General features: G+C 36.1%; 1 protein-coding gene across 1 annotated transcript; it reads right to left on the bottom strand.

The window, feature by feature from the left end:
* Nucleotides 1-2061: 2061 nt before the first annotated feature.
* Nucleotides 2062-13209, bottom strand: LOC114822896 (uncharacterized). The gene is made up of 3 exons (XM_070819743.1): nt 12819-13209; nt 12407-12686; nt 2062-2263 (listed from the first exon to the last, which is right to left on the bottom strand). The coding sequence occupies exons 1-3, from the start codon at nt 13207-13209 to the stop codon at nt 2062-2064; spliced, it is 873 nt and encodes a 290-aa protein (XP_070675844.1).
* Between the last annotated feature and the right edge of the window lie 3043 nt (nt 13210-16252).

Genomic DNA, 16252 nt, shown 5'->3' on the forward strand with positions numbered 1-16252 from the left:
AGGCTGCAAGTTGAACGTTGCAATCATTCATCCCGATCTGGGCATCGGTAACTTCTTCTTCTTCTCTTTTCCTTCTGTTGTTTATGAAGATTGTGAAGGAGTTTTTGGGAATGAGTTTTATGATGCTGCGAATGTGATAGGTAGGTGAAGCTGAAAGACTGATCCTTCGCACGGCCATAAAGTTCATGTTTTCACTTCGCACCACGATAAAAATCGATGCTTTGAGGAGACCGTTTCTGGTGTGTGTGGCTTTCTCTACTTCAATCTTATGATCAAATAAATCAGTTTTTCATCAATAGTATCAGTAGTACGAGAATTGAAGGGCCGTGATTGTATTGAAAAAATACTATTTTTTTTTGTAATTGCCAATCTAATGGATAAAAAGTCGGATGGATAATTGCCTCTCCACCTGTCGCAAATTGGTTTTGGGTTGAATGCTCACATTCTAATATGGTAAATAGGAGCTTCATCAAATAGGGTAATACGTATGTAGATGGATGTTAGGCCTTGGGGTTAGAAGGTGGTTTATAAGTTTCGCTTCTTTTAGGCCCTTTGGGAATGTATAAAAGTTGGAACAAATACAACATGCTTTCCTTTCTTTTGTTTTTATTTTTTATCGGTTTCGCGTTGATCAACTGCCATTCAAGATCACTGCATGGTTTGATGTTTTACTGTCATTTGGTTTTACAGGTATCTTTCCAGTTACTGTATATGGTGCCTTCCTAACCCGACATATATTCTATCGACTCCATGCTTTGTGTGCATATATACAGTGCCCTTCTGTTGCTCTCTGCATGCTGTTCATGTGGCCATCATTTGATGTAATACTAGCAGATCAGGTTTCTGTTGTCATCCCACTGCTGAGGCTTAAGAAGGCAACAAGGGTATTTGCACCTATTTCGTGTGAATTGTTATCTGGTAACTCTGGTAGTAGAGTTGTTTAATGCATTACATCTTTCTGTCCAGGTTTTGTGTTATTGTCATTTTCCGGATTTATTGTTGGCTCAGCACACAATTGTTTGTAGGAGGATATATAGAAAACCCCGTAGAATTCATAGAAGCATTGACAACTGGTCTGATTCCATATCTCGGCTTTATGACATTCATCTAATTTTTCTTGTGCATCTTTTCAGTGTTATTTTTGTGTGGATATAATACTATTTCTTACTAGATTTCCTATTTCTTTTTTATAAATACTGCACGAATGGCAGATAAGGCAGATAAGATTCTTGTTAACAGCAAATTCACAGCATCTATGTTTTGCAAAGACATTTAAGCATGTTGACGCATGAGGGGTTGAGCCAGCTGTTCTTTATCCAGCTGTCAGTGTGAATCATTTTAATGAACCAGCCAATTCTTACAAGTAATGAACATGTTTATATATCTGCTGGTGCCTTTTGGTTTTACATTTATACTACCTTTATGATTCTATATCTAATCATAACTTGGAGATTTTCTTCTCAGACTTTCATCTGGTAGTTTACTGTTTTTTTCTTCCTGCTTTGGTTTTTTCATTCCAGGCTAATTTTCTGTCTATCAATCGTTTTGAGAGGAAAAAGAAGGACCTGGCAATTTCAGCTTTTTCTTTTCTTCGTACCCTCGAAGGGGATGTGCTTCAAGGTCCTGATTTGGCTGAAGCGCTTCCTTGACAATTGCCTGCAAATTCCTACTTATTATCTCCCCTGAGTAATCTACTAATCTTAACGATTCTATAGGGATATGCCTTCATTACCTTATGTTGCTGTTTGAAGACTGTTTATATTAGTTAGGCTATCAATAACCAAGTAGAAGCATGCAGTAATAACCTGGTTGTGTGATTAAGCTTTCCCTTAGTTCATTTGTGTGTTGAGAGCTTTACGAATCTTGCAAGTTAACATTAGTATCTGGATGTGGAAAGACATTCTTTTGTGTTTTTCATGGTAAATTATGAAACATTAGCCTATATCTAGAATTTTTTGTGAAGGTTTAGATCCGTAGCCAAGCCTAGAATTGTTATTTATGAGAAAAAACACAACATGCTTTCCTTTCTTTTGTTTTTATTTTTTATCAGTTTCGTGTTGATCAACTGTCATTCAAGATCACTGCATAGTTTGATGTTTTACTGTCATTAGGCTTCACAGGTATCTTTCCAGTTACTGTATATGGTGTCATCGCATGCAACAGTGGGGCCCCTGTAGAGACAGTGAAGAATGGTGAGACAGGATTTCTGTGTGACTGTAACCCAAGAGAGTTCTCTTTGGCTATGGCTAAACTCATAACAGACCTGCAGATGGCTCAGAGACAGCATGTCACAGGGTCATTCTCTACGAAAATATTTCGTCAGCACTTGAATCAATACATTGTTGATGTTGCTCGGACCAAAAGAGACTGAAGAGGGAGTTAGAGCATCCCCAATGGGGGCTCTATTCTCCATGAGACTACCATATTTGAAGCTCTAGTGAGTAATTTCATCCCCAATGGGCCGGAAAATGGGGCTACGGTGCAGTTTGGATTGAGGTGATTAAAAAAAAAGTTGGTATGAAAAAAAGCTAAAAGGGTTTTTGGTGTTTGGTAAACTTTCAAAAGCAGCTTTAATTCAAAGTTTGGAGTGAGAATAAGCCCAAAACCTGAAGCTGCAAATAGCAGCTTCCCAAAAACAGCTTATTTTCGAAAACATGGGTGAACAGTGGTGCATTTAATGAATTTTTCAATAACCCAAAATTGCCCTCCTTTCCTCTCGCCTTCAGCACTCTTGCATACCCGAACCAAAAAACCAGCGAAGACTCTTTTGTTCCAAAAACCAGCGATCTCTCTCGTTCTCTCGTTCTCTAGGTTTCTCCGGCTCGGCGTCCTTCCTTTGGTAAGCTTCTCTTGTAAAATTTTGTTATTTATTTGTTTGAATTTTTAAATTTGGGGATGGGAGATTGACAGGGAAAGAGGGGTGGGAAGAGCAAAGGGATGAGGGTATGGGTGTCGGGAAAAACAATAAAAAATTAATTGGGGAAGGTGATATGGTTTGTGGAAAAAATTAATTGGGGAAAAAATTAGGGTTTGTGGGGGAAATAAGAAAAATTGAGAGAGAAGTTTGATTACTTCTCTATTCATTTTTTTTAGAAGGTCTGCTTCTGATTTGGGTTTAGGTAAAGGATAATTTCTTATAAAGCTTTGCTCTGCTTCTGATCTGTGAACTGTGTTTCTGATTTGTCATGCGCCGTTCCCTCGTCTCTTGCGATTCAGCACACCCCTCTACGACGTCGTTTCATCGTCTTCTTCAAGCTCTCGCAGTCTCTTCTGAAACTCCAACCTCCAGGTCAGTGCTTGTATCTTATCTCTCTCTCAGTCTGCTATCGTGTTTTATATTTTTTTTCTGAATTCTTCATTCCACCATTACATGAAACTTGGTTATGGAGAGTTTCTGAATTCTCCTGCAAACTTGGTATGGTAGTTGTCTAACAGATCACCATTATAGTGAGGATTACACTTTTGCCAAATGTGTCTATTATGCTCTGTGTCTTCTTTTTTGACTGCTTCTACTGGAGATTTATATCATACAATGCGAACTTATGCTTGAAGAAAATTTATTGTTTTTACTTGTTGATATTTCTATGTTCCTGCCCTACAGTTGAAAACATTGAAAGTTATGCTCTGTGTTCCTGCCCTATTTTCTATGAATTTTTCTGAACTCTACATCTGTTTCTATTTCTATTTCCACAATCCATTGTGGCCAACCTTCCATCATAAGTTTGACAGAGAGAACCCTTGATTTTATCCTTGACATCTTTCTCTTAAGAAACCATGCCTCCCGTCTATCAAATGTCTGCTCAGCATCCTTAAGAAACCGCTCCGTCATACTATGTAACCTGCTTTGTTTCAAAATTCCGAGGATAGTAATAAGTCTTTGCTTTTAAATTTTGAGAAATTTGTTTATTTTCCATTGAAGAAACTAAAGCGAAGACAAAGTAGATTCCTATGGATGCAGCGAAGTATAAGAAAATTAAAGAGTGTATAAGAAAATTAAAGAGAAAACATCAGGCCTTAGGTCTTAAGTTTCATATGTGGACCTTACTTGGATAAGGTTTGTCACTCAATTCATATAGTATCCACAGTGACATCTAGACTGCTGCATTAGTTTTGGTGGTAGCCTATGTCGTTCCAGTGCTGACCATTTAGGGCTAGTGCATATTCGTCTAAGCCTTGACTCTTTGGCTTCAACTTATTCAGGAAAGCACCCATCAGACTCATTGCAGTACCGACCATTTACTGTGCTAGTGCCAAACACGTGCTCATGTCTGTTTTCTCCTTATGAAATGAGAAATAGATCCACAAAAGGGGGCGCAGTAAACTTATCCTGGCACAAACCACGGGACGCTAAACAGAGTTTTCCTCTTATTAGGAACAGTAATTTGTTATTTTTCTTGGCCAAAAATAATAGGTCACTTTAATCTTGAAAAATACTATTTCCCAAGTGTGTTTCTATGAAAAAAATTATTTAACCATAGATTTTGGATGCGAAAGCTTGTTAACCTTTCAAACCCTGCAATTCACTGTGGTAGAGCTTCAAACCAGCAGTGGATGCATTGGGTTTGCCAAACTAATTATGGCTGCATACCCAGGTTGCATCTGTTTCCTGCATGGGAGATTCTCACTATTGCGTATTGAATGTCTTTTTGAAAGTTTGCTAAGAAATCACGTAGTAGTGCAATGTAATTAATTGTACAATCCATATAAGCATGTGTCTGTATTCCAATAAACATTGATCTTTATGAGTTATAACCGGTTCTGAAATTAATCTTGTGATTAATGGTCCAGTTTTTTTCATTAAAAAAATCATATGAACATCGATTTTACTGCTTGATAGGCGAAAAAATGCTTTCAAACCGGGTGTCCTTGCTCATTCTCATACAAACCTGCTATTTCTCACGAATTATGCTGCAAAATCTTGCTCTTTATGCTAGTATGCATACTCTCTCCATATGGTTTATTGATCATTCATCCTCAATTGAATATGTTTTCTCTATCTTTCTTCCACTTATCCATCACTTGATGCATGAGATGTTTCAAAACCAAATTGGACAGCTATTTAACTAACTTTTCTTTTGTATGTCATGTACGACTTGTGCAAAAGAAGAACGGAGAGTTGAGAGCTCAATGGGTTTGCAAAAGGAGAATGAAGATGTTATCCACAATTGAAGGTTTTTTAGCTGCGAGTCAGTGGTAGACAAAATGCATAGGGTAGACTTTTTGGTTAGCACCTCAATATGTCTAGAGGTGTCCAATTGCTGTTAAGTTGGGATGAGACACCATAAGGGTATTCGACTTGTTAGCGTCTAGGATGTTTATGTTATTTTTGAGAATTCACTTGGTGTATGTATTCAACTTATATGATTAAATTCTTGATTAATGAAAATGTGATTAACTAAAGTATTGCATTACATTTGTTATCAGTTCTAATTCCAAATTATGAACAAGGATTATGTGGTAGTTGGTTCATCACATACTAGAAGCAAATAGGTATTGGATTTTGACATGTGTGATGCACACTGCACCACATATCAAAGGAATAAGTGACAATTTCAGCGTCACTCACATAAATGATATGTGACGAATTTATTGGTTATTGAATTTAGTGTTTTGTAACGCTTACTTCGTCACATATCTCCTTGAACCAGGTATTCTAATCAATTATAGTGACAAGTTTGATGAATGCATTTAATTAGACTACTTTCAAGTACATTAACAATATTGTACTAATGAATCCTAGCTATTAAGTCTAAAATATTTCAATTGAAGTAGTTTGTCATACTAATTAATATTTAAGATAATGTTTATAAATATTTTTCTTGTAAAAATATTTATATTTAGTAATTTACCTTTATTTGTTACGAAAATTAAATTAATAGCATATCTAGTATTATACCCTTTTTGATCATTTCACACAGTCACAACTGTTTTACATAAAAGTTTACCAAACACTATCATACTGCTTTTTTTTTTTTTTCCAAAAGCACTTTTACAAAAAAGTTTACCAAACACTCTACTGCTTTATTTCACAGCTACTTATTCTTACAGCACAGCAGAAGGAAATTTTTTTTTTTTCAAAGCACAGCAATACCAAACCAGCCCTACATCAACCACAAGGGTTAGCAATTTCATTTGTTGGATAGCAAACTATTAGGCTACATCTAGCCTAAAAAATTAATGGAACCCACATCAAAAAGGTAGCCCAAACCTTTTTTTAGGAAAACTAATGAAAATGGTTTGAAAACTTTGAGTTTGAATGATAAGGACAAAATAAAGGGTAAAGTGAATAGTACCAGGATTGACTTTTTAGTGTAAAAATGTGGTTTTTCGTTAAAGTGAACAGTACCGGGAGCTTTTCGTTAAAGTTCCCTCTTTTTTTTGTTATTTTTAATACAAAAATGGAGTTCACCATCTTTTTTTTTTTTTTGCCGTTTTGCTATCCCAATTATTTTCCTTCCAAGTTTTATAATTCAAATTGCCCCCCCCCCCCCAACAAAAAAAAAACCCAATTTTTATTACCGTTTGTTTTATACCGTTGAACAACGGCTATATTTTTAATTTTTTTAGGTACTTTTTCTCTTCACATATTTGCTATAAAATCCCCATAAATTGAGATAAAAGAACCTAATCCGACGGTATATAAGTGATGAAATCTAACTTTGTCAGAATTGGAATTTTTTTAGGTTCAAAACTTCATTAAAAAAATTTAAGATAACGTGTCTAAAAATCAATTTAAGAAAAATTAAGACTAAAATAAATTTAATGTGTAATCAAATTACTAGATAAATAAATATATAGCCCTATATAGAGCCTGAAATGTACATAGCCCATCATTGGGAGAGATTCTTTTATAAAGCCCCAAAGATTCCTTGGAACTCTAAATGGGCTATATCCACTACTTTTCTAGCCCCATATAGAGCCTTTCATTGGGGATACTCTTAACATAGCACGATATGGAAGACTCTATGGCTAAGTTGGTCAATTGAGTCAACCCATTGACTGAAGTATAATCTGGTTAGTGTTAGGATATTTTTTTTTTGAGTAAATTATAACAATGGTCCCTTAACTTTAACTCAATTGGAGCAAGAGTCCCTCAACTAAAAATCCATTATCATTGGTCCTTCAACTTATCAAAACGTGCAGTTATGATCCCTCAACTAAAAATTAATTACCATTGATCCCTCAACTTTAATCCAACTAGAGAAATGGTCCCTCATCTTTAACCCAATTGGAGTAATGGTTCCTCAACTTTAACCTAATTGTAGCAATGGTCCTTCTATTATAACTCATTTTGACAAAAATTCTGATGAAATTGACGAAAATGAACATAACTACACGTTTTGATGAGATGAGGGACCCCATTTGTAGCCATGGTCATTTCAACATAACTTATTTTGACAAATTCTGACGAAGTTAACGAAAATGATCATAGCTACACATTTTGATGAGTTGAGGGATGGCAATGAATTTTTAGTTGAGGGACAATTGCTACAATTTACTCTGTTCTTTTGGTTCATGTTTCAAAATTTGATATTGGGGTGTGCTATCCACACACCCCTTTTTACTTCTCCCACACCCTTGTTAATTTATGTCCTTTGATTTTCTTCAATTCATCTGATCTGACGGCCGAAAATTAAAAGGGTGTGAGAGAAGTAAAAGGGGTGTGTGGATATCACATCCCTTTGATATTTTGTATGACTACTATAAGGCAATTCAGGTCATGCATTTTCTATGTACGACACTTTGATACTGTTAACAGTTATACGTAGCCATCGATAGGTGTCGCTGTATTTTAGCTGTACTCCCCAAAATTCAAATGTTTGGTTCTTTTTTTCAATTACGTAACAGGAAAGGCATTAGTGCTTTTGAATGTTGTTGTCTTCAACTAATTTGCTAAACATGGCACGTCGTAGACTTTGAAAGAAGGGGAGATGATTGTAATTTTCATTCTAGGCAATAGAGATTAACAAGTATATATATAAGGTTGAAAACGTTAGGAAATCAAACCCTCAAATTTCAATACTAATCAATAACGTTATAAAGTTATATTATCGGATGCAATATGAGTGTTGGAATGAAACGGTTGAATAGAAATTAAAGACCTTGAATTTGATAATAAAGAGTCAATATAAAAACCATTTGGAATAACAGTTAAGTATAGGAAAATATCTATATTGTTATAAATATGTAAAAGTTAGAGAGATAACCTTTACTAGTGACAGGAACGAAGCAGGTGTAAAATATCATAATGAAGCTATAGCACAAGAGGATGACAAATAAAAGAGGGAGGAATAGATACTGAAGTTATTAATCTTTTCTTTCTTCTCTGTATTCTTTCTATATCCTTTAACTGCAGTCGGAGCGCTCTATTTATAGAGCGGCTCCATACAAACAGGTTCTTACAGTTTGAAATTTACATCACATGACTTTGAAAATATGATCACCTTAATTTCCAAAGTCTACATCGCTTTGTGTGGGTATTGAAAAACTTATGTGGGCATTCATTAAACTGCCAACGGTTTCAACATTGACAATGTTTTCAACTGCTAATGTTTTCAACTGTTAATATTTTCAACACTCTCCCTTGGATGCCCACATATCAACATTAGTTGCCTCGTTAAAACCTTGCTTGGAAAAACCCAGTGGGAAAAAACCATAGCGAAGGAAAAAGAGTACAACTTTTACTGGATTGTTGATATAGTGTTAAATATGCTTATGTTGCCTCGTTAAAACCTTGATAGGAAAAACCCAGTGGGAAAAATCCTAATCGAAAGAAAAAGAGTACAACAAGCATGTATCATGGATGCTCCCCCTGATATATATATCCCCTGATTCTGCATTCTCCAAATTTTGCTATTTGGTAAGTCGACGTAATCCGATACTTTGCACTAACTTCTGAAACGTGCATTTTGGTAGAGATTTGGTGAACAAATCTACCAGATTTTCATTAGAATGGATTTGTCTGACTTCAATAACTTTAACCTTCTGAAGCTCATGTGCGCTAAAAAACTTTGGAGATATGTGTTTAGTCTTATCGCCCTTGATGAATCATTCCTTCATTTGGGCAACACATGCTGCATTATCTTCATGAATGACAGTTGGATTGTCTGTCTTCGAAGTTAGACCACATTAATTGTCTGGTCTGGTAGATTGTGCTAAATACAACAAAGCACCTATTGCACTCAAATATGGTACTTCTGGACCAAGGACCAGTTCATCATCTTCTTTTAGATAGAATGGATCTTTCTTGATGTCCAGAGAACGAACGACCATTGGCGTGCTGAGTGGATAAGCCTTGTCCATGCCAAATCGCTTCAGGATTTTTTCAATATAAGCTGATTGGTGGACCAAAATTCCAATAACACAATGCTCGATCTGCAGGCTGAGACAATATTTTGTTTTCCCAAGGTCTTTCATTTCAAATTCGCTTTTCAGATATTCAACAATTTTATTGAGCTCTTCAGAGGTTCCAACTAGGTTCATATCATCGACATATACTGTCACTATAGCAAATCCAGAGTTGGATTTCTTAATGAACACACAATGGCAAATGACATTGTTGATATACCATTCTTTGATCAAATACTCACTGAGACGATTGTTTTAGCCCATACAATGATCGCCTTAATTTGATCGAGAGCATACCTCGTGATTTGTTAGTTGTTTCAGGCGACTTAAGTCCTTCTGGGACTTTCATATATATGTCAGTATCCAATTCTTCATATAGATATGCGGTGATGACATCCATAAGTCACATGTCACGTTTTTCTGAAACCACTAAACTTATTAAGTAACGGAACGTAATTGCGTCCATTATAGGAGAGTATGTCTCCCCATAATCAATTCCAGGTCTTTACGAAAAACCTTGTGCAACGAGTCGTGCTTTATATCTTGCAATCTCGTTTTTCTCATTGCGTTTCCTTGTGAATACCTATTTGTAACCCACGGGGTTTACACCAGACGGGGTTTGGACTACTGGTCCAAAAACATTTCGCCTTTCCAAGGAATTTAATTCTACCTAGATTGCATATTTCCACTTAAGCCAATCTTGTCTCTGTTTACATTCATCAATAGAGCGGGGCTCAATATCATCACTTAATATGATTTTAGTGGCTACTGCGAATGCGAACATACCGTCGATGATTATTTCATTCTGATCCTACAATTCATTAGTTCATGCATAAGTTATGGAGATTTCTTTGCTCTCATGTACTGCTGTTTCTTCAGGGGGCATGTGTCTCATCAAGGACATTTTCTTTTTCTGGAAGTCCAGAATCATGAATTGTAGATTTGTCATTCATTCTCTCTTCTTGAATGATTTCATTTGGATTCAGCTGTGCCCTTGTCTTTCTCTTTCGAGGGGCTGAATCTTTTGAACCAGCTGGGGGTCTACCACACTTCAGGCGTGCACCAGATCAATAATTCGCTGCCACTTTATTTTGTCCAACAGGGACATCAATCCTTGCATGTGCATTTGCAATTGGTATATGTGATTTTGTCACTTTCATATCATCAATAAATGCATCTGGCATTTGATTGGCAATGCTTTAAAGATGAACAATCATTTTCACTTCATTTTCACATTGAGTGCTACGTGGATCAAAATGAGACAAGGTGGGAACAACCTATGTCAGCTCTTTCCGTTCTTCTGTAACGGTCTTTTCTCCCCTAACAACGGGAAGACTGTCTCATCAAAGTGACAATCAGCAAAACGAGCTGTAAACATATCACCTGTCAAGGGTTCCAAATATCTAATGATAGATGGTGAATCAAAACCCACATAAATTCTTAGTCTACACTGAGGTCCCATTTTAGTGCGTTGAGGGGGTGCAATAGGCACATAAACATCACAACCAAAAACTCGTAAATGTGAAATGTTTGGCTAATGTCCAGTGGACACGAGTTGTACTGAGGAGTATTGGTGGTTGGCTATAGGTCTCAATTGAACCAATGATGCAACATGTAAGATGGCATGTCCCCATGCAGAAACTGGCAATTTTGTTTTCATGAGCAGAGTGCGAACTATTAACCGAAGCCGCTTGATCAATGCTTCTACTAGACCATTTTAAGTATGAATATGAGGAACAAGATGTTCAACATCAATGCCCAATGTCATGCAGTAATCATCAAAGGTTTGAGACGTAAATTCACCAGCATTATCAAGTCGGATTGACTTAATGGGGTAATCTGGGAACTGTGCTCGTAATTTAATTATCTGAGCAAGAAGTCTCGCAAAAGCTACATTTTAAGTAGACAAGAGACAAACATGTGACCATCTGGTAGATGCATCAACCAAAATGATAAAATATCGAAATGGTCCACAAAATGGTTGAATAGGTCCACAAATATCCCCTTGAATTCTTTGCAAAAATGATGGGGATTCAGCATCAACCTTTAGTTATGATGATCTAATTACCAACTTTCCTTGAGAACAAGCCTTGCAAGGGTTATCATTTGAGATAGCAATGTGTCTGCTCAATAATGGATGTCCATTAGAGTTGGTAATGATTCTATGCATCATGGTAGATCCTGGATGACCCAGATGGTCATGCCAAAGCATGTAAACTTTTGAATCAATGAACTTCTGGTTCATGATAGTATGTAATTCAACTGTCATTATGTATGTATAATACAATCCACTCGACAAACCATGCAACGTTTCCAATATACGCTTTTGGGTATCATTGGAGGTAATGCATAGATACTCCACATTTTCTGCACTTTACGTTTTAATGTGGTATCCATTTAAACGTATGTCTTTGAAACTCAACAAATTTCGAGTAGATCGAGTAGCGTACAACGTATTCTGTATGGACAATATTGTTCCATTTGGTAACATAATCTAGGCTTTCCCTGAGCCTTTAATTACATCTGAAGGTCCTGATATTGTTGTTACCCTTACTTTTGTAAGCATCAATCTTGAGAAATACTTTCGATCTCGAAGTATTGTATGCGTAGTTGCGCAATCTGCAAGACAAATATCTTCGCCATTTCTCATGTTTTGAGAATGACCATAGTTTTTATCCATGCTCTCTGAGTAAGGGAATCAGAGTTTATAACAGGAAATTTACATGCCACTTTTATTGAATCTGAAATGCTAGTTTTAAATTACAAGTTCAGCATTATAAAAGTACATCAAACATAAATGATTCAGACGGACCGATACACTGCATTCCCCTTTTCCACAATGAAGTTCGAAACATTTAGGTGAGTTGTGTTCAACTGCCTTGATAAGTCGCACACTGTATTAAGTATATCCATTGGTTTAGTCTAGTCGAGAAAATTAGTCTCGACACCCTTCTCCTTGAGGGAGGCTTGATATAGATCCACAAGATGTTTTGGGGTACGACAAGTATGCACCCAATGCCCATTGCCACCACACCTATGGCAGGTTTCTTCAGAGTACCTGGGAGCATTGTTCATGTGAGCTTTGCCTTTGTGGCGATTCACATTTTTAAAACTCTGGCCTGAATTATGCCTTGGAACCTGGTTGTGAAACTGACCACCATGGTTCTTGCCTTTCCTGTTCCACCGACCTCGCTTGTGGCCACGTCTTCGTTTATGATTATCGCCACGAGAGGATGTGGCGTTCATTTCGAGGGAAGCATCATTCACTTCTGGAAATGGTGTAGATCCAGTAGGTCGTGACTGATGATTTTTCATCAGGAGCTCATTGTTTTGTTCAGCTACCAAGAGCACAGATATCAGCTTGTTGTATTCAGTTAAGCCTCGCGCTCTATACTACTGCTACAGGAGCACATTAGAGGCATGAAATGTGCTGAAAGTCTTGTCCAGCAAATCTTCCTCAGTAATAGTACCCCCACAGAGCTTCATCTGAGATGTAATTCTGAAAAGCGCAGAATTGTACTCTGCCACTGACTTGAAATCCTGGATCCTTAGGTGAGTCCATTCATAACGAGCTATTGGAAAAATCACCGTTGTCTGGTGATTGTATCTGTTTCTCAATGTCTTCCAGAGGGCTAACGGATCTTCAACCGTTAAGTACTCGCTCTCTAGTCCCTCATCAAGATGGCGACGAATAAAGATCATGGCTTTCGCTCGATCTTGAAATGATGAGTTGTTCTCTTCCCTAATGGTATCTCCAAGATTCCTTGCTTCCAGATGGATCTTAGTATCCAGTACCCAGGTAAGGTAAATCTTCCCAGTAATGTCCAGGGCAGTAAAATCAAGCTTCGTCAAGTTCGCCATTTTCTTTTTTGAAAGAAAATGAGAGGTGTAAGAAATTGCAATAATATGTATTCCTGGAGGAATATAGTGTTAGAACTTCTGGCCAAAATGAAAAGCATTCGAAACTTCAGGCTTGAGATTTTTAAGATGAATGATGAGGGCGATTGTACCGCACCATTCTCATTATAATATAACATAGGATGAGCGATTATTCCGCACCACTGCAGTAGCAGGAAAAATTTAAATACGCATAGCAGGGTGGGCGATTATACCACAACACCTAAAATTACAATGAAATTAAACAGCAGGCAAATTTAAATATGCAGGGTAGGGTGGGCGATTATACCGCACTACCTAAAATTGCAGTAAAATTAGATCTGCAGTTCAAGATAGGTGGTGATACCACACCATCTTGGATCGTAGTAAGATTAAATTTGCAGTTCAAGATGGGCGATTGTACCGCACCATCTTGGATTGCAGTAAAATCAACATAAATAAATATTGGGTTAGTAATCAAGATCTACACCAAACAAGAAATCAAAGATATATGTAACTGTTAGGTTGAGGACTAGAAGTAGGCATGGAGCAAACAGTTCGTCGCAAGGGTATATCGTGCAGTTGAGGTAGAGGAAGAAGATGAACAGTAAAAACCTTAGAGGAAACATTTTTTCCTTTCTTTCGTTCGGTGAAGAGAAATGAGAAATGGTTAGGTTTTAGAGACTCGTGCTGATAACGTGTTATAAATATATAAAAGCTAGATAGATAACCTTTACTAGTGACAGGAACGAAGCAGGTGTAAAATATCACACTGAACCTATAGCGCAAGAGGATGACAAATAAAAGAGGGAGGAATAGATATTGAAGTTATTAATCTTTTCTTTCTTCTCTGTATTCTTTCTATATCCTTTAACTGCAGTCGGAGTGCTCTATTTATAGAGCGGCTCCATACAAACAGGTTCTTACAATTTGAAATTTACATCACATGACTTTAAAAATATGATCACCTTTATTTCCAAAATCTACATCGCTTTGTGTGGGTATTGAAAAACTTATGTGGGCATTCATTAAACTGCCAATGGTTTCAACATTACCAATGTTTTCAACTGCTAATGTTTTCAACTGTTAATGTTTTCAACATATATCAATTATATGATATTAAACACTTGTATTTTGAAATACCCTTAAAATACAGGTTCCATGTAGAGAAAATCTAATTATTCTCTATTTATCTGAGAAAGGCTGTGATATTTGTGCTTCAGTCGAAATGAATAAACTTAAACAAATATTTTAATTAGGGATTGAATATATTAATTTATTATGGATTGTCTCGTGGGGTTTCTCCTCCCCCAGAGTTTCGGATGATCACTGGTTCTCTTTCTTTGCAGAGAGGTTGGCAAGAATAAAATGCAAAAAATAATGTTTTCATTCTATCTTGACATGCTCAAACAATGAAACAACCATTACCATAAAACAGAAACCCAACCTGTAGCAAACTAACTTTGTATGCTAAGGAACATAAAACATGAGTTGAGAAATATAGCCAATCGAAGCTTGGCACCACATTCTGAAGGTAAGTTATGAAATATCTCCGCGTGGGTTTTCAATTTACACATCCAACACACGAATCAATCTCCGTAAATGGGCTTCAAAGACCCTTCCTATATTTTTTTGTAAACTGTGCCTAGTTCAAGAAATTATTCTTGAAAAACCATAAAACTAAGAGTTGAAAAAGAATGCAAGAAGCAACAAAACGAAAAAGGAAAACTGATCCTAATCAAAGAAACCCTTTTTCCCAAACCATTAGATGTAGGAGGAAGGGAGAAGCAAACTTCCAATTATTCATCTCTAAATACTGATGAAATATGGGCAGTTATTTGTGGCTGTAAATTTCCGTCGTCTTTTCTTTTGATGAAAATACACCTGCAAAATAATAACACGTAAGATTAAAGCCAAAAGCCTTATGCGTCCACGATGAATGGGAGGGCTTTGGTCGAAGAATCTTCGATGCCAAAGTTAGAATTCTGAAAATAATGTGTTTATGAGTTTGTAGGTAGTAAATGACTTAGCTTTTTAATGAGAGAAAAATGCTATTTATAGAGGAGTGGCCGGCCATATGTGGTGAAATTGTGTGAATATTGCAAGATATTATGTGAAATAATATCTTGCAATTAACATGACAATTAATCCTAAATTAAATAGAAAAATTGGGAGTTATCTTTTGAATAAGGATTTGATGAGGAGTGATGAGAATGATTTGATTAAATACTATTTTGATCACCTTTATCTCTTTCTTGATTTCCGTTATTGTCAGTTGCATGCAAATGGAAATCCTGATGTGCCTTGAGGGTAATTTTATCATTTTCATTCAAAAGTCCACGTGTCACTTCCATAATTTTCTTGATTATTTTTTGCTCCACATTATTATTGAACTTTCCACTGAAAATCAGATCAAATCGTGTGCGTTATTTAGAGAAAACTGCTAACGGTTGGACCCTATTTTCTCGATCATTTTTAGGGATCATCACGTAGGCGTTCTCTTTTCATTTTTTTTTTTAACTTTTAAAACATTTTTATTATTGTATTATTTATTTTCCAACTTTTCCGTTTGAGCTATTTTTATTATTTATTATTTTTCTTTTTCTTTTTGTATATATATTTTTTATTTGTTTCTCTCACTATTTAAATGTTTTTGTTTGTTTTTTTTCAATACAGTTTTTTTGTGCAGTGATGCTTTTTCACCTGTCTATCCTCTTTTTTGAAGTTTTTGAGTTTTGATTGTGAAGGAAATAAAGGGACATTTTCGGCATTTTGGAAAGCTTCACTGTTTTGGGCTCTCACTTTATATAGATAGATAGATAGATAGATAGATAGATAAACATATCATATTATACTACACATAATAACTATTATTGAAACTTATGTGATTTACTCGTATTCTCGAAATAACTGCATTCTTTTAGAGAGAACGGAGTGAAAAAATTGAGTGAAAATTAGGTTTCTAAACTATTTTTTTTCAAAAAAATCAATCCTTGAATTATAAAAATCTACCAATTACATCCCTAAT

Source organism: Malus domestica, chromosome 03, assembly GCF_042453785.1.
Source record: "Malus domestica chromosome 03, GDT2T_hap1".
NCBI classification, from domain to species: Eukaryota; Viridiplantae; Streptophyta; class Magnoliopsida; order Rosales; family Rosaceae; genus Malus; species Malus domestica.

Excerpts from the sequence above, each read along its gene's own strand:
- LOC114822896 (XM_070819743.1), bottom strand. The coding sequence starts at position 13,209 with ATGGCGAACTTGACGAAGCTTGATTTTACTGCCCTGGACATTACTGGG. Across the intron at positions 12,687-12,818 it reads TCAGATGAAGCTCTGTGGGG|CTGAACAAAACAATGAGCTC; the intron begins GTACTATTACTG and ends TGCTCTTGGTAG. Across the intron at positions 2,264-12,406 it reads CACATGAACAATGCTCCCAG|GTCTGTTATGAGTTTAGCCA; the intron begins GTACTCTGAAGA and ends AGCCATCTGCAG.